Here is a 23,203-nt window from a genome sequence, read left to right on the forward strand (position 1 = left end):
CAGCCTTGCATTTTTCTGTATATAAGAGAGCAGAGTTCCCAAACTCCAGCACTCTCCAAGAACTCATGAAACCACATGGGAAAGTTGGGACGTCAGCCTGGCTGTATCTGGGGGGAGGGGGCAGGGACCCTCACATCTAAATTTTATTTTCACATTTATATCCTACCCTTTTTTCATCCATGGAGCTAAAGGTGCCATTCACAGTTCTCCTCCTCCTCATTTTGTCCCAACAACCCTGTGAGGTTGGTTAGGCTCAGTGGTAGTGACTGCCCCATGCCAAGGAGAGGATTTGAACCCTGGTCTCCCATGCCCTAGTCTGACACTCTAACCACTACACCACATTGGATGGGGAATCTCTGGCTTGGGGGCCAAAAGACTCCACTGTCTGGCCCTTGGAGTTCTCCCCAGTGTGAGAGAGCCAGTGTGGTGTAGTGGTTAAGAGTGGTAGTCTTGTAATCTGGGGAACCGGGTTCGCTTCCCCGCTGCTCCACATGCAGCTGCTGGGTGACCTTGGGCCAGTCACACTTCTCTGAAGTCTCTCACCCCACTCACCTCACAGAGTGTTTGTTGTGGGGGAGGAAGGGAAAGGGGAATGTTAGCCGCTTTGAGACTCCTTAAAGGGAGTGAAAGGCGGGATATCAAATCCAAAACTCCCCAGCTCATGCCTCTTGTCCAAACCCTCCTGAAATGTATTTGCTTGGCTTGGGACATGTCTTTGAACTCGGATAACGCCTGTGCTTGCCTGAATGGGGGACAGAGAGTGTGCATGTGTGTATTATCTATTCATCATTTGAAAAAACTTATACAGTGGTGCCCCGCAAGACGAATGCCTCACAAGACGGAAAACCCGCTAGACGAAAGGGTTTTCCGTTTTTGAGTTGCTTCGCAGGACGAATTTCCCTATGGGCTTGCTTCGCAAGACGAAAATGTCTTGCGAGTCTTGAGATTTTTTTTCCGCTTCCCCCCCCTTTATCTAAGCCGCTAAGCCTTTAATAGCCTTTTAGCAGCTAAGCCGCTAAGCCTTTAATAGCCGCTAAACCGCTAATAGCGCTAATCCGTTAAGCCGCTAATAGGGTTGCTTCGCAAGACGAAAAAACCGCTAGACGAAGACACTCGCGGAACGGATTAATTTCGTCTTGCGAGGCACCACTGTACAGTGGTCCCTCGGGTTACAGACGCTTCAGGTTACAGACTCCACTAACCCACAAATAGTACCTCGGGTTAAGAAGTTTGCTTCAGGATGAGAACAGAAATCGCGCAGCGGCAGCAGAAGGCCCCATTAGCTAAAGTGGTGCTTCAGGTTAAGAACAGTTTCAGGTTAAGAACGGACCTCCAGAACGAATTAAGTTCTTAACCAGAGGTACCACCGTACATGAGTTTGCAAAATCTCAAAGTGTGTTGCAAAGGGAATAAAACAAAATTATCAGTAAAAACAGCCCTGTGACATATTCAAAAGAAAAAAACCAGCAACACGCTAAAAGCGGATTGAAGCATGTGTCTCCATGTCCAAGTTGGCTTGTCTAAGCAAAAGTGTTTTTAGCAGGATCCGAAAAAAGTACAGTCATGCCTCTCAACTCCCGAATGCCTTGGGAGTCGAATATTCTGGCTCCTGAATGATCGAAAACCAGAAGTGATTGTTCCGGTTTTCGAACGTTCTTTTGGAAGCCGAACGTTTGACGGCTCCTGCAGCCAATTAGAAGCTACACTTTGGTTTCCAAATGTTTTGGAAGTTGAACGGACTTCTGGAATGGATTCCGTTCGACTTCCGAGGTACGACTGTACCGTGAAGGGGCTTTCAACAGGCAGAAAGTTCCCAAGCGCTGGTGCTGCCACACTAAACGATCGATTGCTTTACGAATGTGGAACGAGTCTTAATGTTTGCCTGTGACAGGGCTAGTTCTGCAGAAAAGTAGCCTATTGTACAAGAGAGGGCAGTCGTGGCCCCCAAAGGGTTTCCCATAAGCAGTTGTTGCCCTTGGGCAGAGAATGGTTCCCCATCCCTGGCGGCGAATCTTCCCTAACTGCAGCCGATGAGGGGTGAGTGGTTCTGCTATGTGCTCTCCTTGTCTTCCTCTAGGACTCATTGTTTACCTGGGCATGATGGTCGGTGCCTTCCTCTGGGGCGGCCTGGCGGACCGGCTGGGGCGCAGGCAGTGCCTCCTGATGTCCCTTTCCGTCAACAGCGTCTTCGCCTTCTTCTCCTCCTTTGTCCAGGGTTATGGCACTTTCCTCTTCTGCCGGCTCCTCTCCGGCGTGGGGTAAGGCATGTTCTGTGTTTGGTCCCCAGATTCCGGGAGATCCCCTTTGGGGATCTCTGTTAGAACCTTCAGCACATCTCCTCCTCCTCCTCCTCCTCTTCTCCTCCTCCTCCTCCTTTTCTATCACCATGAACTAGGAACTTAAAGGGAAAGATAAAGGATCCCTGACAGTGAAGTCCAGTCATGAACGATTCTGGGGTTGCGGCGCTCATCTCACAAGACTGGGGAATAAAGTCTGAGGATGATGTCCTTGAAGACTGAACGGGGGGCATGCAAGTGGTTGCACACACCTGCTCGAAACGCATTGGTTTGTCTGGATTTTATGCTAGAACTAAAAAACAAAGAAATGTAGAGCTAACGGATCTGCTGACCTGATTCTCCCTCTGACACCATCCAGTGGGTTGTCTGGGTTTTGCTTTTTCGAATTGGGGTTATAGTCAAACAAGGGATGCGGGTGGTGCTGTGGTCTAAACCACTGAGCCTCTTGGGCTTGCTAATCAAAAGGTTGGCGGTTCGAATCCACACTCTGTCCCAGCTCCTGCCTACCTAGCAGTTCGAAAACACACCAGTGCAAGTAGATAAATAGGTACCACTGTGGTGGGAAGGTAAATGGCATTTCTGTGCACTCTGGCACTTGTCACGATCCTCCATGTGCCAGAAGCGGTTTAGACATGCTGGCCACATGACCCGGAAAGCTGTCTGTGGACAAACGCCGGCTCCCTCAGCCTGAAAGCGAGATGAGCACCGCAACCCCTTAGTCGCCTTTGACTGGACTTAACCTTCCAGGGGTCCTTTACCTTTATATTTACCTTTTTACCTAAAGTCAAACAAAAATTACCCTCTGCCCAGCTTGAACTTGGAAGTGGTTCAGACCCCACCAGCATGTTTTTCACTTCTCTCTCTCTCTCTCTCTCTCTCTCTCTCTCTCTCTCTCCTTTTTCTAGTATTGGCGGGTCGATTCCCATCGTTTTCTCCTACTATTCAGAGTTCCTGGCCCAGGAGAAGCGCGGGGAGCACCTCAGCTGGTTGTGCATGTTCTGGATGATTGGGGGCATCTATGCGTCTGCCATGGCGTGGGCGATCATCCCCCATTATGGTAAGGGATGGGAAATTGCCAGGGACGAAGGAGACCAACTGACTGGGGGCTTCCTCTCTCCATTTGGCCCCAGTGGTGCACAAATCCTACACTGGGAAAAGAGCTGGATTTTACCCATGAAAAGAGCAGGATTTTACCCATAATCAATATGCATTGATTATGCATATGGGGCTCATTAGCATATATGTGAAGGGGATTCATGCAAGGAGCAAATCACCTTGTCTCAAAAAACGCTAGACATTTTATTTCGCCTTCTTGGCACCCCTTATCCATCTTAGGGGTTGGAAACTTGGGATCTGCATTCTGAACCCAGTGCAAATTTCTGAGCTTGCATGTTTCCACTTTGGAAGGTGCACAATTCTGGCATGTTGTGAAATGGAAGAGATTTGGGGCACGTGCGGCGAGAGAGGTGGGTGTAACAAATCTTTATTTTCCAATCCGAAGGCTGGAGCTTCCAAATGGGGTCTGCGTACCAGTTCCACAGCTGGCGTGTCTTCGTCCTGGTCTGTGCCTTCCCGTCCGTTTTCGCCATCGGAGCCCTCACCACCATGCCGGAGAGCCCCCGCTTTTTCTTGGAGGTAAAAGGAACAGAACGGCTTAAGGGAGATGGGGAAGAGACGGAGGAAGGCATCAGGGCAAGGCTGGAATGTGGTGATAGGGGAGGGGAAAGACCCAGTGGGTTGGTGTCACTAGGGCTGGCCCAAGACATTTTGGCACCGGAGGTGACCCTCAAAATGGCACCCACCTAGTGGTGAATCTGCATACGTGCAGCTACACACACAGAGTCAATTAGGGTTTGGCAGACAGCCAAGGCAGTGTGAAGGAGTAAGTCTGCCTGGTGATACAGAGGCATGGAGACAGGTCCATGATTGGTCAAGCTCTCTCAAGGGAATAATAATAATAATAATAATAATAATAATAATAATAATAATAATTTATTATTTATACCCCACCCATCTGTCTGGGTTTCCCCAGCCACTCTGGGCGGCTTCCAACAAAAAAACTAAAATACAATAACCTATTAAACATTAAAAGCTTCCCTAAACAGGGCTGCCTTTAAATGTCTTCTAAAAGTTTGGTAGTTATTTTTCTCTTTGACATCTGGTGGAAGGGCGTTCCACAGGATGGGCACCACTACTGAGAAGGCCCTCTGCCTGGTTCCCTGTAACTTGGCTTCTTGCAGGGAGGGAACCGCCAGAAGGCCCTCAGCACTGGACCTCAGTGTCTGGGCTGAACGATGGGGGTGGAGACGCTCCTTCAGGTATACTGGGCCGAGGCCATTTAGGGCTTTCAAGGTCAGCACCAACACTTTGAATTGTGCTCGGAAACGTACTGGGAGCCAGTGTCGGTCTTTCAAGACCGGTGTTATGTGGTCTCAGCGGCCGCTCCCAGTCACCAGTCTAGCTGCCGCATTCTGGATTAGTTGCAGTTTCCGGGTCACCTTCAAAGGTAGTCCCACATAGAGCACATTGCAGTAGTCCAAGCAAGAGATAACCAGAGCATGCACCACTCTGGCGAGACAGAGTCAAACTGACATTATTCATACAGCTGTCTGCTGTGGAGTAATAGCAAAGCTTACATGACATATAACCTTTAGAAGGAATCTGAAGGCAGCCCTGTGCAGGGAACCTTTTTAATGTTTCATGTTTTATTATGTTTTTATATATGTTGGAAGCCACCCAGAGTGGCTGGGGCAGCCCTGTCAGATGGGCAGGATACAAATAAAGTATTATTATTATTAAGTTTTAACTAGCACACTGTTTTAATGGGCTTGTTTATTGTATATTTTAATTATGGGTGATTTACTCTGTCTACCCTTTGAACAGAGTTTCGTAAACTGAAAATAAAATTTTACAGACGATGACCTGCATGACATATCACTTTACAAAATTTTATTTTCAGTTTATGAAATAATTCTATATTCTCCCACCACGCTGACCAAGATCTACGAAACAGCAGTCAATATCCGGAATCTCTGTTCAGTGTTGGACATTATATTTGCTGAATACAAAAAGCTTCACAGCTTATCTTTCATCATGGAAAGTTTAGTACCTCTCTTCATTTAAAGAGACTTTGAGTCTAAGATTTCATTTTGAATTTGTTATTGTTTGAAGGAATTCTATAAAGATGGTCTATTGTGTATGTATATGGTCATCGTGTTGCCAAAACATTGTTGACGTAACACACACAGGGCGGAACATTGGTTAATGGCTTTGTTATTTATTTTTTTAATGTAACATTTCCCTTTATAGAACGGGAAACACGACGAAGCCTGGATGGTACTGAAGCAGGTCCATGACACCAACATGAGAGCCAAGGGTCACCCCGAGCGAGTTTTCTCGGTGAGGGATCATCCTGGCCACCGTCCCAGCAGACTAAAATGGATGAACAGTGCATAATCGAACTGTGGAACTCCTTGCCACAGGAGGCAATGATGGCCGCCAATCTAGATGGCTTTAAAAGAGGGTTAGGCAGATTCATGGAGGAGGAGAGGGCTATCTGTGGCTACTAGCCAGGATGGCTGTGTTCTGCCTCCACGGTCAGAGGCAGCAAAGCTTCTGAACGCCAGTTGCTGGAAACCACAGGAGGGGAGAGGGTTATTGTGTTCGAATCCTGCTTGCTGCTTTCCCAGAAGAAAAACAACAACAAACCTCTGGTTACGTGAAAGCTTCAATAAACACACAAGACGTAACCAGCTGTACGTTTGAAAAAATAATATATACTATTCATTGTACAGTGGTACCTCGGGTTACAGACACTTCAGGTTACAGACGCTTCAGGTTACATACTCCACTAACCCAGAAATAGTACCTCGGGCTAAGAACTTTACTTCAGGATGAGAACAGAAATCGCGTGGTGGCAGCGGGAGCCCCCATTAGCTAAAGTGGTACCTCAGGTTAAGAACCGTTTCAGGTTAAGAACAAACCTCCAGAATGAATTAAGTTCTTAACCCAAGGTACCACTGTACTGAATTGTAGATTTTAACAGAAGTAGCTCATAAAGTTCAATGAAAAAAGTAGAAGACCCAGTGGATCAGTTCATGCTCTAATCAGTTTATGCATAAGGTCCATATATGTGAAAATGTCTGTTTCACCTGTCTGTTGACAGAGTCCAATAATCTGCATGAAGGGTTGTTACAGTTCCACAGAATCCTTTCACAGAGTCTAAGACAAGGATTTCCGGAATATTAGCCTTGTTTCGCCATCCTAGGCTTCATCAGTAGTACAAACTCATATATGATATCACAGGACCGTGGATCTTATAGCATAGTAGTAGCTGCTGACACAGCAGTCCTGTGATATCATATATGAGTTAGTACTACTGATGAAGTCCAGGATGGCGAAACAAGGCTCACCTCTGTGACATTAAAAATCCAAATTTGCACCTGTTAGTTCTTGGGTTTACACCCCAACGCCCCTGCCGGGAATCTTTTATAGTATACAAACTTGCAAGGTCCTGCCCTGAATCTAAAGCAGCACTTCCCAAACTTAGATCTCCTGCTGTTTTTGGACTACTGTGCCCATCATCCTTGACCGCTGGTCTTGCTAGCTAAGGATGATGGGAGTTGTAGTCCAAAACCCTAGATTTTGGGGAAAACCATGCTCTAAAAAGCCTGGAAGAGAAATGTGTCATCATTTCCCCACCTTCCCTCTCCAACTTTTTTCCCCTATTATTCCACAGGTGACCCACATCAAGACCATCAAACAGGAGGACGAGCTGGTAGAGATTCAGTCTGACACGGGGACCTGGTACCGGCGCTGGATGGTCCGCTTCTTGAACCTTTCCCAGCAGGTTAGCTTCTGGAGCAACGAAGGCTCGGTGGGCTCAGCCAAACGGCCCTCTCACTTCCCTCACAGAGGTTGCACTGTTTGGCCACATTCCGTCGCTGTTCCCTGACTCTGGCAAAGATTTGAACACAGACAGGCAGTGCCTTCAGAGTCCGATCCTGCAGGCTTCAGCAAATTGTGGAAAACCTACACTGATTTACCCTCTTCCCTCCCCTTAGCCCCACCCCAGAGAGGCTCAAAATATGTTTTTCTCTTTTTACAGGTCTGGGCGAATTTCCACCAGTGCTTTGTTCCTGAATACCGTCGGGTGACCCTGATGATGATGGCAGTGTGGTTCACCATGTCCTTCAGGTGGGGCTAGTCTAGCTTTATTGCATTTATTTATTTCATAAATTTCATATACCGCTTGATCATAGGGGGGGAAACCCTCAAAGCGGTTTACAAAGAATATATAAAACAATAAAATGATCACTAAAAAAATTGGCAACAATAATTTAAACCGTACAGAAAGTTAAAGCTGTGATAGAATACAGTGGTACCTCGGGTTACATACGCTTCAGGTTACAGACGAGAACAGAAATCGTGATCCGGCGGCGCGGCAGCAGCAGGAGGCCCCATTAGCTAAAGTGGTGCTTCAGGTTAAGAACAGTTTCAGGTTAAGAACAGACCTCCAGAATTAATTAAGTACTTAACCTGAGGTAGCACTGTAGAAGAAGAAGAAGAAGAGTTTGGATTTGATATCCCGCTTTATCACTACCCAAAGGAGTCTCAAAGCGGCTAACATTCTCCTTTCCCTTCCTCCCCCACAACAAACACTCTGTGATGTGAGTGGGGCTGAGAGACTTCAGAGAAGTGTGACTAGACCAAGGTCACCCAGCAGCTGCACGTGGAGGAGCGGAGATGCGAACCCGGTTCACCAGATTACGAGTCTACCGCTCTTAACCACTACACTACACTGGCTCTGTAGACTAAAACATACACAGTGGTACCTTGGTTCTCAAACTTAATCCGTTCCGGAAGTCTGTTCAAAAACTAAAGCATTCCAAAACCAAGGTGTGCTTTCCCAATGAAAGTAATGCAAAACGGATTAATCCATTCCAGACTTTTAAAAACAACCCCTAAAACAGCAATTTAACATGAATTTTACCATCTAACGAGACCATTGATCCATAAAAGGAAAGCAACAATCAATGTACTGTACTATAAAATAAATAAGACAGTATTGTAGATGATAAAAATTAGAATTAATTTTTTCCCCTTACCTACACTGATGATGGTCATTGTTTGGATGGGGGGCTTTTATCCATTTCCACGGTCACACAATCAATCAATCAGTAGCTGAACTGGGTTCCACCCAGTCACAAAAACGTATTAACCGAAAAAGCCTCAAATAGCAAAATAAATAGCAAAAACAAAAGCGCCAAACTTAATCCATTCCGGAAGTCTGTTTGACTTCCAAAATGTTCAAAAACCAAGGCACAGCTTCTGATTGGCGCAGGCTCCCTGGAAACAATAGCCGACAACTGCATTGGACGTTCGGTTTCTGAAAAACATTCGAAAACCGGAACACTTACTTCCGGGTTTTCGGCATTTGGGAACCAAAGTGTTTGAGTACCAAGGCGTTTGAGAACCAAGGTACCACTGTAATCCAGGTGGGGGTCATAGTTTTTTCAGCGCTGTGCCTGATAGCTCCATTCCTCTTTCAGCAAAACTGCTTCCTTCACCTCCTATCCCAATCTCCAGCTACAGTGGTAAAGTAAAGGATAAAGGGACCCCTGATCATTAGGTCCAGTCGTGGCCGACTCTGGGGTTGCGGCGCTCATCTCGCTTTATTGGCCGAGGGAGCCGGCGTACAGCTTCCGGGTCATGTGGCCAGCATGACTAAGCCACTTCTGGCGAACCAGAGCAGCGCACGGAAACGCCGTTTACCTTCCCGCTGGAGCGGTACCTATTTATGTACTTGCACTTGACGTGCTTTTGAACTGCTAGGTTGGCAGGAGCAGGGACCGAGCAACGGGAGCTCACCCCATCACAGGGATCTGAACCGCCGACCTTCTGATCGGCAAGTCCTAGGCTCTGTGGTTTAACCCACAGCACCACCTGCGTACCTCGGGTTAAGTACTTAATTTGTTCCAGAGGTCCGTTCTTAACCTGAAACTGTTCCTAACCTGAGGCACCACTTTAGCTAATGGGGCCTCCTGCTGCTGCTGCGCCGCCAGAGCACGATTTCTGTTCTCATCCTGAAGCAAAGTTCTTAACCTGAGGTACTATTTCTGGTTTAGCGGAGTCTGTAACCTGAAGTGTCTGTAACCCGAGGTACCACTGTACTCTAATTTCCCCCCTGTTAAAGCCCACTTACCCTGCGAAACAACCCCCTTGAATTCTGGGGTTGCACAGCTATGATTATAGGCTTTGATACCCTCAACTTCCCACCTTGCAAACTCCCCTGCAAGCTCATTAGCAGGTGAATATCCAGCTGCTGCAACAGTTAAACACGGAGCTGATATTTAATTTATGCAACGAGGACTGCCGTGTGGCCAGAATCAAAGGCTACTAATTTCTGCAGCGGTGTAAGGAGAATATTTTAAAAATATTTTTTTATGTTTTTTCCCTTTTCTTCCAAAAGCCCGTAACCAACAAGCTCATTTGCTGATATGACTCAGGGGGATGGAAGAGAGAAAGAGAAGGAGAGAGAGAGAGAGTGAAAAAGGCAGCGTCACAAGCCGCAGTTCCATGACTGATCTCCAGGCAGCTCTCGTTAATTGGAGCTGTCAGTGAAATAATTTTCAAAGAGGAAATAATTGCAAACGGCTCGTGGATCAGTCATGGCTGGAGGCTGGCGATTTGGTCTGCAGGTGTGCGGAGAGAAAGCTTCCTTGGCTGACGGTCCGTTCGAAGCCTAACGAAGCGACACCCTCGTTAATGAAACTGGCTTTCTCTGCTCCCTATCTCCATCAGCAACAGGATTGTATGATATGCCTCTGAGCATGTGCAGGGATTGTTTTACGCAGTTGATCTAACAGAGCAGAACTGTGTTATTTCTGCCTGCAGGTGGGGTGTGTGTTGTCTAAGGAAATCGGAAAGCTGCCTTATAGCAAATCAGACCAATTAGTCCATTAATTAGTCCGGTGGTTCCCAAGGCGGGTGGGACTGCCCCCTGGTGGGCTGCATGATTATTTAAAGGTAAAGGTAAAGGGACCCCTGACCATTAGGTCCAGTCGTGGCCGACTCTGGAGTTGTGGCGCTCATCTCACTTTATTGGCCGAGGGAGCCGGCGTACAGCTTCCGGGTCATGTGGCCAGCATGACTAAGCCACTTCTGGCGAACCAGAGCAGTGCACAGAAACGCCGTTTACCTTCCTGCCAGAGTGGTACCTATTTATCTACTTGCACTTTGACGTGCTTTCGAACTGCTGGGTTGGCAGGAGCAGGGACCGAGCAACAGGAGCTCACCCCGTCGCGGGGATTTGAACCGCTGACCTTCTGATCAGCAAGTCCTAGGCTCTGTGGTTTAACCCACAGCGCAAGGGAGAGACATTGAAGGTCTAAATAACCATCTGATCATTTGAGAAGCTGGTATCAAGCTGGTCAGTTTTTGTCGAATTAACTGAAGAGCTTTAATAAGATTTGGAATAAATGTTTAAATTAATTTGACACCATTTTGAATTTTATTGTGTTACTACCTTCCTTAGTAGGGGATGCGGGTGGCGCTGTGGGTAAAACCTCAGTGCCTAGGACTTGCCGATCGCATGGTCGGCGGTTCGAATCCCCGCGGCGGGGTGAGCTCCCGTCGTTGGGTCCCAGCTCCTGCCCACCTAGCAGTTCGAAAGCACCCTTAAGTGCAAGTAGATAAATAGGTACCGCTGTATAGCGGGAAGGTAAACGGCGTTTCCATGTGCTGCTCAGGTGCCGGTTCGCCGGAGCAGCTTCGCCACGCTGGCCACGTGACCCGGAAGTGTCTGCGGACAGCGCTGGCTCCCGGCCTCTAGAGTGAGATGAGCGCACAACCCTAGAGTCTGTCAAGACTGGCCCGTACGGGCAGGGGTACCTTTACCTTTTTATGCTACTACAGCAGCAAGAACGCTACTTGCTCAAAAGTGGAAAGAGGAAGAAGTCCCAGCAAAGGAAGAACGGATACAAAAACTAATGTGATATGCAGAAATGGCAAAACTTAACCGGAAGAATAAGAAATCAAGATAACAAACTTTTTATAAAAGAATGGAAATGGTTTATTGAATATTTGCAGATAAATTGTAAACAGATAAAATCATTAGCAGGATTATTGTAACAACCTGCAGTTTCACAATAGTATATATTTACAGTAGGTAATTAAATGAGCAAGTGAAGTGAATCTGGATATGCAGAAGATAATTTAAAAAAATAAATAAATTTAAGGAACTGCAGAAAGAGGGGGAAGGAAGTCGAATTTTGAAATGTTAAATTGATTGTAAAACTAATGAAATGTATAAACTTGAAATTAAAAAAAACCCCATCTTTAAAAACACCAAAAAATTGCCAGCCCCTGAATTAGTCTTGCAACCGGACAGCCACAAAACCCCCAACCAACATCGGGGATTTTATAGGGGGGTCTCTGAACTGTGATCAGAAACAAACTGGTGCAAATAACTATGAAGTGCTACGGGATCTTCTCTGCATAGAACGCTTGTGGTTCAGTCTGACTCCAGTCTCCAGAGATTTCCCTTCTGTCTCAGTCCTCCCTCTCCTAACTCTTTCAACCCCCTTCCTCCGGCAGTTACTACGGTCTGACCGTCTGGTTCCCAGACATGATCAAGCACCTCCAGAACATTGAATATGCCTCTCGCACCAAGGTGTTCAACAACGAGTCTGTGCGCCACATCACTTTCAACTTCACGCTGGAAAACCAGATCCACACCCGCAGCGAGTATTTCAACGACAAGTAGGTGGCCGCTCTCTCTTGCTCTTCAAAATGTGGCAACCCTGGCTCTCATTCGCCAGATGGGTCATGACTGAGACCATTGGGAGTTTGTTCCTTGTTGGTTGGTTCTGCGCGAGAACAGAGCCTTCTCAGTGGTGGCCCCGTCTCTACCATTTGCGGAATGCTTTCTGCTGGGAAACAGGCCTAGCACCAAGATGGTTATCTTTTAATGCCAGGGTAATACCTTTCTGTTTTGGTGGTTACACTACCCTCTACGGTGGTGCTCAACTTTCAGCGAAGTGGGGTTATGACTTGTCCTTAGATGAGAATTTTAGGGATAGAATAATAGAACTGTAGAGCTGGAAGAGACCATGAGGGTCATCTAGTCCAGGGGTCAGCAAACTTTTTCAGCAGGGGGCCAGTCCACTGTCCCTCAGACCTTGTGGGGGGCCGGACTATATTTTGAAAAAATATATGAACAAATTCATATGCCCCACAATTAACCCAGAGATGCATTTTAAATAAAAGCACACATTCTACTCATGTAAAAACACCAGGCAGGCCCCACAAATAACTCAGAGATGCATTTTAAATAATAGGACACATTCTACTCATGTAAAAACACACTGATTCCCGGACTGTCCGCGGGCCGGATTGAGAAGGCGATTGGGCCGGATTCGGCCCCCGGGCCTTAGTTTGCCTACCCTTGATCTAGCCCAAGCCCCGGCCAAGCAGGAATCTTTCACCCGACTCAAACCCATAACCTCTCTTTTTTTTACGACAGGTTTATAAGCCTCAAAATGAAGTCTGTGTCCTTCGTCGACTCCTTGTTTGAGGAATGTTACTTTGAGGACATCACATCTAGCAATACGTTCTTCAAGAACTGCACCTTCATCTCTACCGTCTTCTACAACACGGGTAAAGTCTGAGGCTGCCGCGTGCCAAAAAAGCAAACAAAAACCTTTAAAAAATATTTTCTTTTTCCAATTTTTCAAATGTTCCTACAATGAAAATTACATCTAAACAAAAAATATATATATCCTGGTGCTCCTTCCTATTCTATGGTTAAGTCAGGCCACCTCCTGGTAGGACCAGTTGTTTAAGTGAGTTCTCTTTTATTCTTTTATACATTGTGGGAGCCCATGTAGAACCACAGGACTGTACAGTAGGAAGGGACACCAAGAATCATCTAGTCTGACCCCCCTGCAGTTCATTTAATAAATAAAAATAAAATAACCCTCCGTCTGTCTCCTCTTGACCCACAGACCTCTTTGAGTACAAGTTCATCAACAGCCGGATCATCAACAGCACCTTTCTCCACAACAAAGAAGGGTGCCAGCTGGACTTCAGCGATGACAACAATGCCTACATGATTTATTTTGTCAGTTTCCTGGGCACCCTCGCTGTCCTGCCAGGGAATATAGTCTCTGCGCTCCTGATGGACAAAATTGGGCGACTTCGGATGCTGGGTAAGGGTTATAGGTAGTCCTGTCACCACTGACAGATGAAAGAGATATAAAAATACTAATAAATTTTTATTTATACCCTACCCTTCCCAGTTCAAAAACCGGGCTCAGGGCGGCTAACAACAAATTTAAGACACTTAATTATAAAAGCAGCATAAAGTACAATATAAAAACATGAATAACAATAAAATTCAAAAATCAATTTAGGGGAAATAAGCATTAGGTAACCCCCAGGGCTAGCTGGCTGAATTGGTCCTACTTGGGCCAGCAAGGAGACCAGGGGAGAATTAGCTGTGGGATCCCAGAGCGGGTAATCTTCATAAAAAGGGGAGAGGGAGGGAAGGAAGGGGAATGAAATATCTGGCTAAGTTCAAATTGAAATCCAGGCGGCATAGCTCTGTCTTACAGGCCCAATGGAAGGAGGTTAAATCCTGAAGGGCCCTAGTCTCATGGGACAGAGCATTCCACCAGGTCGGAGCCATCACTGAAAAGGCCCTGGCCCTGGTGGAGGATAGTCTGACTTCCTTAGGGCCTGGGACCTCTAAACTATGGTTATTCATGGACCTTAAGGTCCTCTGCGGGGCAGACCAGGTGAGGCAGTCCCGTAGATACGAGGGCCCTAAGCCACAAAGGGCTTTAAAGGTCAAGACCAGCACCTTGAACCTGACCCTATATTCCACCGGGAGCCAGTGCAACTGGTAAAGCACTGGGTGAATATGCTCCCATGGCAGGGACCCCGTGAGCAGCCTCACTGCAGCATTCTGCAGCCGCTGGAGTTTCTGGGACAGCTTCAATAGCACAGCGAAGGCGGCTCCTAATGTCAATAGGCAGGGAGTTCCACAGTGTAGCTGCTGCCACACTAAAAGATTGAGTTCCTACAAATGAGAAATGGGTGTTATGTAGTGCTTGAGGAGTATGGCAATCTTGCAGGCAAACTTTCCCCAAGTTGTTAAAAGCTTTATATACGGATAGGAATGTCCTGTCTGGAAATTTCCCACCTAATTACTGGGGAAAAGGCACCGGTCAGATCACGGGATATTGATGGCCAAAACAGACCATGCCTTAGTGTGTCTGTATTATTATTTTTTTGCCAGCTGCAGGGACCCCAGATCCAGACCATGATTGTGGCATGAGTGAGAGGCGAGAGCTAAGTCCTTTGTGCTGCTTTCCTGTTGAAAACTGCTCCCCCACACTCTGAATTTTAAGTTGCTCCATGAGTGTAAATGACAGGTTCTTTTCAGGAGCAAAGGAGGAGGGCGTTTTCTTTAAGAAAAGGGCACGGGGGGGGGGGGAATGATTGCCCCAGCTCTGAGCTGCATTTCTGATCTAAACTCGGACTCCGCTCAGTTCTTGCACTGCAAAATGCAGCTCAGTCGCTAGAGCGTGAGACTCTTGTGGGTTCAAGCCCCACGTTGGGCAAAAACAGGGGTCTGCAAATGTTTTCAGCAGGGGGCCAGTCCACTGTCCCTCAGACCTTGTGGGGGCCGGACTATATTTTTTGGAGGGAAATGAACTACCATATTTTTTGCTCTCTAAGACTCACTTTTTCCCTCCTAAAAAGTAAGGGGAAATGTGTATGCGTCTTATGGAGCGAATGCAGACTGTGCAGCTATCGCAGAAGCCAGAACAGCAAGAGGGATCGCTGCTTTCACTGCGCAGCGATCCCTCTTGCTGTTCTGGCTTCTGAGATTCAGAATATTTTTTTTCTTGTTTTTCTCCTCCACAAACTAGGTGCGTCCTGTGGTCTGGTGCGTTTTATAGAGTGAAAAATATGGTAATTCCTACGCCCCACAAATAACCCAGAGATGCATTTTAAATAAAAGCACACATTCTACTCATGTAAAACACCAGGCAGGCCCTACAATATCACCCAGAAATTCATTTTAAATAAAAGGACACATTCTACTCATGTAAAAACATGCTGATTCCCGGACCATCCGCGGGCCAGATTTAGAAGGCGATTGGGCTGTATCCAGCCCCCGGGCCTTAGTTTGCCTTCCCATGAGCAAAAAGACCCCAGCACTGCAGCAGGTTGGACTAGATGACCCCCGTGGTCCCTTCCGCCTCTACGATTCTATGATTCTTTGCAGTGCATTTTGGTGCAAAGAAAGGTTTCGGAAGGGCAGGGAATCTATGGCTTTGTGGCCCTTTTGACTTTTGTGCTAATTAGCCTCGTTCGTTAATGTTTTCCCCATGAAAGAGCCCGTGTGATTTGCTTAAAAGACCCTACTAGGCAACAGGACTGCATTTTCATTTGTGTGAATAGTTGCTGATTTTGAATGAATGAATAGTGAAGCTTCTGGAGAACTAGGAACAAAATTGGTGCGTGGGCAGGATTTCTGATGAACAGTTTATATCGTGGGAGGGTTGGCATCGTGGCACCTGGGAGCCCTCCACCCCCCCCCTTGAGGTCTCCCCCAAATTCCCTGAGCTCCTCCACCTCTTTGGACATGAGCTAGTGAGGGTGACGACCTTTCTTCTCCCTTGAAAAGCACACAGAGCTGAAAGAGTGATGCTTTTCCAGGCACAGGTTAAGTCTACTGCATCTAACTGTTACCCAGATACCTTGGGAAATTAATGAGTGTGTGTGTGTGAGAGAGAGAGCATAGCTGTCAACTTTTCCCGTAGGGACGTGGGTGGCGCTGTGGGTTAAACCACAGAGCCTAGGACTTGCCGATCAGAAGGTCGGCGGTTCGAATCCCAGCGACGGGGTGAGCTCCCGTTGCTTGGTCCCTGCTCCTGCCAACCTAGCAGTTCGAAAGCACGTCAAAATGCAAGTAGATAAATAGGTACCACTCTGGTGGGAAGGTAAACAGCGTTTCTGTGTGCTGCTCTGGTTCACCAGAAGCGGCTCAGTCATGCTGGCCACATGACCTGGAAGCTGTACGCCGGATCCCTCAGCCATTAAAGCGAGACGAGCGCCGCAACCCCAGAGCCGGCCACGACTGGACCTAATGGTCAGGGGTCCCTTTACCCTTTACCTTACCCTTATTCCGAATAGGATTCCTCACAAGAAAAGGGAAAAGCTGACAGCTTTGGAGAGAGAGAGCATTTTCTTTTACTCTCTTGAGACGAATACAAACATATTTACACAGTTTGTGTACAGGAAAGAACTAATAACAAAGTTTGCTACATTCTTATTATTTGGCTGTATTCAACTGAAATTGCAGACTGGTTGAATTAAGTCAGCATGGCTAACTGGGCTCCATTAATTCAATGGGTCCACTTTGAGTAGGACTTAGCTGGGTAAGGTAAAGGTAAAGGGACCCCTGACCATTAGGTCCAGTTGCGGATGACTCTGGGGTTGCAGCGCTCATCTCGCTTTACTGGCCAAGGGAGCCGGCGTACATCTTCCGGGTCATGTGGCCAGCATTACTAAGCCGCTTCTGGTGAACCAGAGCAACGCACGGAAACGCCCTTTACCTTCCAGCTGGAGCAGTACCTACTTGCACTTTGAGGTGCTTTCAAACTGCTAGGTTGGCAGGAGCTGGGACCGAGCAACAGGAGCTCACCCTGTCGCGGGGATTCGAACCGCCAACCTTCTGATCGGCAAGTCCTAGGCTCTGTGGTTTAACCCACAGCACCACCCACGTCCCACCTGTTAATCAACACTATTGCAGAAACTCTTATTTTTAGCAGTACTCAAAAGGCTGCCAGTAATACTGAGCACTCCTCTGGGTTTTGAACCTTTCCCACCATGAGGTCTAGAAACTTGTTTGACGATTCCTAAGAGATCGGCTTCTGCGACGGATGCAGAGGGCAATGGGTGCAGTCAGACATGGGTAACCTTGAATTAGGACTATCCCATTGACTCCTGTCTCTTCCCTTCCCCTCCTCCCATCTTCTCCCCGACACATCCAGCCGGGTCGAGTGTCATGTCCTGCGTGAGCTGCTTCTTTCTGTCATTCGGGAACAGCGAGTCCGCCATGATCGCCCTGCTCTGCCTATTTGGTGGGGTCAGCATAGCTTCGTGGAACGCCCTGGACGTCCTCACGGTCGAACTCTACCCATCAGATAGAAGGTAAGCCATGCCTCCCCCTCTTTGCAGAAATCCCAGTTCTTAGGGAAAGCCTACCAGAGTTGTAGGGGTCTGTGGTCGGGTGGTGGCCAAAGGCGATTTCTGCAGCAGAGACCCCGCCTCCACCATCCTGGAGCCGACCAATCGGCATGAAAGGGGAGCATTCCTAGCCAATGAGAAGAAGCCCTCTTCATCTTTGTGCTGATTGGAGCCAATCGGAGGGAAAGGAGGTGGGTCAGCCACTGAGGGTTGGCTCCTAGGGACATTCTGCAGAAGGTGCGCAGGAGTGTGCTGGACCCGGGGGTAACCTGTGAAACACGGTCCAGGACCAGTCCAGAAACCGTAGGAGTCAGTCCGACAGGGGCAAGGCAGGAAACCAGGCAAGGACAGGTTCAGGATCTCAGGCAGGATCTAGCACACAGCAATGTTGCTCCCGCAATCTGGGGCAGGGTCCGACAGCCTTTGTTGGGGTAACGGCCAGTCCTGATCCCCTGGCGACTCACCTCCCTGTCTTACCCGAAGGCGAGCACTCCTCCTGCGAGTACTCAGGTCTCTCCTCCTCTCAGACCTCAGTCTCTGCAGCTCAGGAGACGTCGGTGGGTTACTAGACCCAGAGGCCGCCTCAGCCTCCCCTGACCCAACCGGTAGTGGAACAGCTGTAAGCGATAGCCCAGCTGGAGGCAACGAGGTCATCCCCACATCTGGAGCCAGGGCAGGCTCAGGCCCCTGACTCGGCCCAGCTGGTGCCTGTTGCAGGGGAACCTGTGCAGACTGGGGCTCTTCAGGGTCAGGCCCCAGACTTGGTTCAGATGATGCCTGAGGCAAAGGATCCGGTGCGGACTGAGACTCCTCTGGTTACTAGTCTGAGTCCCAGGCCATCACAAGGAGGAAACACAGAGGAGGAAATTGTACTGGAAGGTCCAAAATCTCTAAGGTGCAGAGGTTTCTGGCAGGGTGTCCATTTGCAGAGGGCAGTCCTTCACTACAGAGTTGGGGAACCCGGAGGATAATCCTGGCCCCTGAGGCCATTTCCCCGAAATCATAACTCACCAGCTGACATCCCTTGCAATCATTATCTGACCAGCGGGTGATGGGTGCTGCAATCCAGAACATTTCGGAGGAGCTGGACTTCACTAAATGACCCTTGCGGTCCCTTTGAACTCTACGATTGTACAAAGCAGGGGGAAGTTGTCCTTGCAAAGTGTGTCACGGATCTTTCTTTTGACTGCTATGAATTCAGATGCCGCCGCAAACACTCCGGTTGCGAATCAAGAATTTCACTTAAAAGAACCCCCAGATCTCAAGTTGATAGTCCTCATGGTTTACAAGGACAACAATGTATATGATTTTTGGGGGAATGGGGACAGGAGGGTTCAGAAGCACTGCCTGAATGCTTCTGCGATGCCAGAACTATGGGAGCTGTCTAGATTGCGAAGGACTCTAGAGGTGGCCCAAAGCGGTTAATTGCATCCCTCCCTGCATTGCAACATCTTAAAAAAGAAAGAAAGTGTAAAATCCAAATCTCATGACGGTGCGGTCCTGTCCCTTCCCTCCCAGCGCCCCCAATGTCCTTTCAGGGATAAACACTTTGCAGGGGGGAAGCGAGAGGCTGCCTAGCATTGGAAATGAGGGCAAGCCGAGAAAAAGTGACGCATCCAGCTTGCCAGTCACACGCCAGCCCAAGCTGCCCGCAGGGACCTTGGCAGCACAGGAGAAAAGGAGGAGGGGGAAGAGAGAGGGGAAGAGAGAGAGAAGGCAGGATGAATGGTTCCTGGAGAGGAGCAGAAACCCAGAGCTGCGTTTCTTCAGTGGGAGGAGAGAGAGAGGGGCGAAAGCTTAGAGGTCAGGTCACAGAGGTTGAGGTCCATTTTGAAGCAGCAGCACAAACAGGCTTTGCAAAACAGAGCAGATGTAATGAAATCAGCAAGACGTGATGATTTTCTTGATTATTTATTAGTAAGAATTTATACGCTGCTGGGAGGTAGCAAAAAAACCTGAAAGCGAAGGCTTACAAAATACAGTCGTGCCTCAGGTTAAGAACTTACCCGTATTTTTCGCTCTATAAGACGCACCAGACCACAAGACACACCTAGTTTTTGGAGGAGGAAAACAAGAAAAAAAATATTCTGAATCTCAGAAGCCAGAACAACAAGAGAGATCGCTGCGCAGTGAAAGCAGCAATCCCTCTTGCTGTTCTGGCTTCTGTGATAGCTGCGCAGCCTGCATTCGCTCCATAAGACGCTCACACATTTACCCTTACTTTTTAGGAGGGAAAAAGTGAGTCTTATAGAGCAAAAAATACGGTAATTCGTTCTGGAGGTCCATTCTTAACCTAAACCACCGCGCAATTTCTGTTCTCATCCTGAAGCAAAGTTCTTAACCCGCAGTACTATTTCTGGGTTAGTGGAGTCTGTAACCTGAAGCGTCTGTAACCTGAAGCGTTTGTAACCCAAGGTACCACTGTATAGATCAAGTTGTTGTTGTTGTTGTTTTAAATGCCCTTCCTCCTCCCTCTTCCGTTTCTTCTTTCTATCATCATAATCATCATCATCATCATCATCAACAACAACAACAACACCCCCCCCCCAGTGATCTCTAGCATAGCTGTCAACTTACAGATTTGAAAATAAGGGACCAGCAGCCTCGAAAATAAGGGATCAGCAGCCAAAATAAGGGATTTTCCGGCCACAGGTATGTTCGACTTCTGAGCCCCTCTGAGCCAAAGGCAGAAAGCCCAGCCAGCAGCCAAATGAAGCCTCATCAATAAGGGACAGCAGCGGGACATGGCGCTGGGATAAGGGACTGTCCCGCCAAATAAGGGACACTTGACAGCTATGATCTCTAGTTGGTGCACATGGTTCTCCTCCCCATTTTATCCTCACGACAGCCCTGTGAGGTAGGTGAGGCTGAGAGGCAGTGACCAGCCCAAGGTCACCCGTGAGCTTCGTGGCTGAGCAGGGATTCGAACCCTGCTCTCCCAGGTCCTACCTAGTCCAACACACGAACCATTTTACGTCACACTGGCTCTGGTTTCCTCCATTTGTGTCGCTGGCTTGCACAGCGAGGGCAAGGAGTCAGGTTTTTTTCTGATCAGCAGGCGACTGGCGTGAAAACCGTGTTTTTAAAACACGCGATTTCCCGTGGCGAGATGCCACCTCAGAGCCTGGCAGACTCATTGTGCCCAAAGAGAGGCTGTGCGTGTCGATAACTTGTAGTTATTTCCTGATTCTGAGATGCAACTGCCTGGAGAACAAATTCTCTCCCTGAACACCCCCCCCCCCAATGTGCATCTATTTCTTGATATTCCGAAGGCATCCAAAGGGAAGTTTGAATTTTTTAAAAATTTTATTTTATTTAACATAATTATTACAAAATACAGTACAAGCTAAATACTGCAAATACATACATACATATTTCAGATAAGCACACAGACATATATAAAATAATAAAAAAGAAAAAAGGAAGAAAAGAAAAAAGAAAAAGAAAAAATAAGAAGAATAATTGGAAGAAGAAAAATTGGAAGAATTTCTTCCAAATTTATTCTACAAATATCTCAATAATAAAATTTCACTGATGGACTTCCATCACTTACACTGCACTTCCTATATACATTTTAAGCAGAATTGTATCTGTCATTCCGTATTTTCCCCATACAATCTCATACAAATATTCCAATCAGTAGGTTTTCTAAATCTTTCATAAATCTATTCTAAACACAACCAATACCTTACACAATACCTTTTGTTGTGTTTTTATATTTTGTGGGAAGCTGCCCAGAGTGGCTAGGGCAACCCCAGTCAGATGGGCAGGCTAAAAGGTAAAGGTAAAGGGACCCCTGACCATTAGGTCCAGTCATGGCCGACTCTGGAGTTGTGGCGCTCATCTCACTTTATTGGCCGAGGGAGCTGGCGTACAGCTTCCGGGTCATGTGGCCAGCAGGACTAAGCCGCTTCTGGCGAACCAGAGCAGCGCACGGAAACGCCGTTTACCTTCCCGCCGGAGCGGTACCTATTTATCTACTTGCATTTTGACGTGCTTTTGAACTGCTAGGTTGGCAGGAGCAGGGACCGAGCAACGGGAGCTCACCCCATCGCGGGGATTCGAACCACCGACCTTCTGATAATAAAATTATTATTATTTCTTCCTTTGCTTCTAGGACGACCGCTTTTGGCTTCCTCAATGCCCTGTGCAAACTGGCCGCCGTCCTGGGCATCAGCATCTTCACGTCCTTTGTGGGCATCACGAAAGCGGTGCCCATCCTTCTGGCCTCAGCGGCGCTGGCCGTGGGGAGCTCCCTGGCCCTCAAGCTGCCGGAGACACGGGGGCAGGTGCTGCAGTGAGCGTGCGTCCGTGCGAGCGTGTGAAAAAGAGAGAGAGAGATTCGCACTCGGCCCTCTTACGCGCCTGCCCCGTCCCACTTGCCAGGGGAGGGGGGCAAGTGGCAGATCTAGAGTTGTAGACACTGTGACTGTCTTGTCGTACCATTTCAACCGGGGGGGGGGGGATACCAACCGTGGTCCGGGCTTTCGCCCGCAGACAAATCTCACCCCCGGCCCTTCTCCCCAATTTCCTCTTGTGGTTATCTGTGTACGTGTGAATCCTCACCCCCCCCTCCGCCCACCCCAAAAACCACCCCAACAAAATAGCAGGGGGACCGGACGAGGCACAAAGTCGCCTCTCTCTCTCTTTCTCTCTCTCTGTCTCTCTGCGCAAAAGAGATGCAGACGGGTCAGAGGTCAAACATCGGGGGGCGGCGTGACCCCCCCTCCCGAACCCATGGCATTTCAGGGTGTCTGACCCCCCCCCCGCAAACCACTTCGCCAATCCAAGCTGGGGTATGTGTGCATGTGTGTCCAACTATCTGGTAGAGGACATGTGACGATGTTTTACACCAATGTGTAAGCTTGTACAAAACAGTAAATCTCACAGATCTCGGGTGTGTCAACGTGCTCCCAACGTCCCCTTTTCCTCTCCTTCTTCTTTTTTATTTTTTAAAAAAGGGGTTCTCAAGAGGCACGCTTTTGTGTCTTGGTGCACACCCATCCCACTTGTGTGTGTGTGTGTGTGTGTATACAGCGGGGGGAGACAAACAAAACAACCTCCCCCAAATCGTAGCGTCCATTTCTGGGTGTGTAAAACTAGCATCAGTTCGAGTGTGTGATTTCGTTTAGCTTGACGTTTCAGGGCTCCGGATGGGGTTGGTGCCGCTGCGGGAAGGGCGGAAGAGCCTTTGGGTTTCTGGGTGCAGTGCCAAACAGGCCCTGCCGTCCCGCAAACTGGGCTTCGCTCTTGGGAGCCTCTCCACAATCTGTACATTCATTGCAGATCTGTGTCATTGGCTGCTGGTGGATCTGTTGGGACTTGAGTCAGCTGCCATAATTCCGAGCCAGGGGCCTTTGGCCCATCTAGTCCAGTGTTGCCAACACTGACTGACAGCAGCGGTGCTCCGGGGGTGTCAGGTCTGGTCCAGGCCTACTTGGAGATTGGAGCCTGGGTCTTTCGGGGTTCTCCTCCACTGAGATTGCCCCCGCCCTTCCCCAAGATATAGGAACATATGAAGCTGCCATATACTATTGGCCCACTAAGTTAGTATTGTCCACTCTGACTGACAGCAGCCCTGCAGGATTTCAGGCAGGGGGTCTCTCAGCCCTCCCTGGAGAGATGCCTTCAAAGGGTGGAAG

General features: G+C 48.2%; 1 protein-coding gene across 2 annotated transcripts in view; it reads left to right on the forward strand.

Annotated features, from left to right (window-relative positions):
• The window catches only part of SV2A (synaptic vesicle glycoprotein 2A), a 32,821-nt gene extending 10,800 nt beyond the window's left edge, over positions 1 to 22,021 (forward strand). For both annotated transcript variants that reach the window (XM_080984599.1, XM_080984600.1), the window contains 11 exons: positions 2,078 to 2,258; positions 3,203 to 3,354; positions 3,799 to 3,932; positions 5,607 to 5,696; positions 7,036 to 7,146; positions 7,405 to 7,493; positions 11,895 to 12,059; positions 12,823 to 12,956; positions 13,304 to 13,507; positions 17,366 to 17,525; positions 21,679 to 22,021. In XM_080984599.1, the coding sequence (XP_080840725.1) occupies positions 2,078 to 2,258; positions 3,203 to 3,354; positions 3,799 to 3,932; positions 5,607 to 5,696; positions 7,036 to 7,146; positions 7,405 to 7,493; positions 11,895 to 12,059; positions 12,823 to 12,956; positions 13,304 to 13,507; positions 17,366 to 17,525; positions 21,679 to 21,862 (1,604 nt within the window). In that variant the 3' untranslated portion in view covers positions 21,863 to 22,021. The remainder of the gene's footprint in view (positions 1 to 2,077; positions 2,259 to 3,202; positions 3,355 to 3,798; positions 3,933 to 5,606; positions 5,697 to 7,035; positions 7,147 to 7,404; positions 7,494 to 11,894; positions 12,060 to 12,822; positions 12,957 to 13,303; positions 13,508 to 17,365; positions 17,526 to 21,678) is intronic.
• The last annotated feature ends 1,182 nt before the right edge of the window (positions 22,022 to 23,203 follow it).

The sequence above is a fragment of the Podarcis pityusensis genome (assembly GCF_964106645.2).
Source record: "Podarcis pityusensis genome assembly, chromosome: 16".
In the NCBI taxonomy this organism is placed as follows: domain Eukaryota; kingdom Metazoa; phylum Chordata; class Lepidosauria; order Squamata; family Lacertidae; genus Podarcis; species Podarcis pityusensis.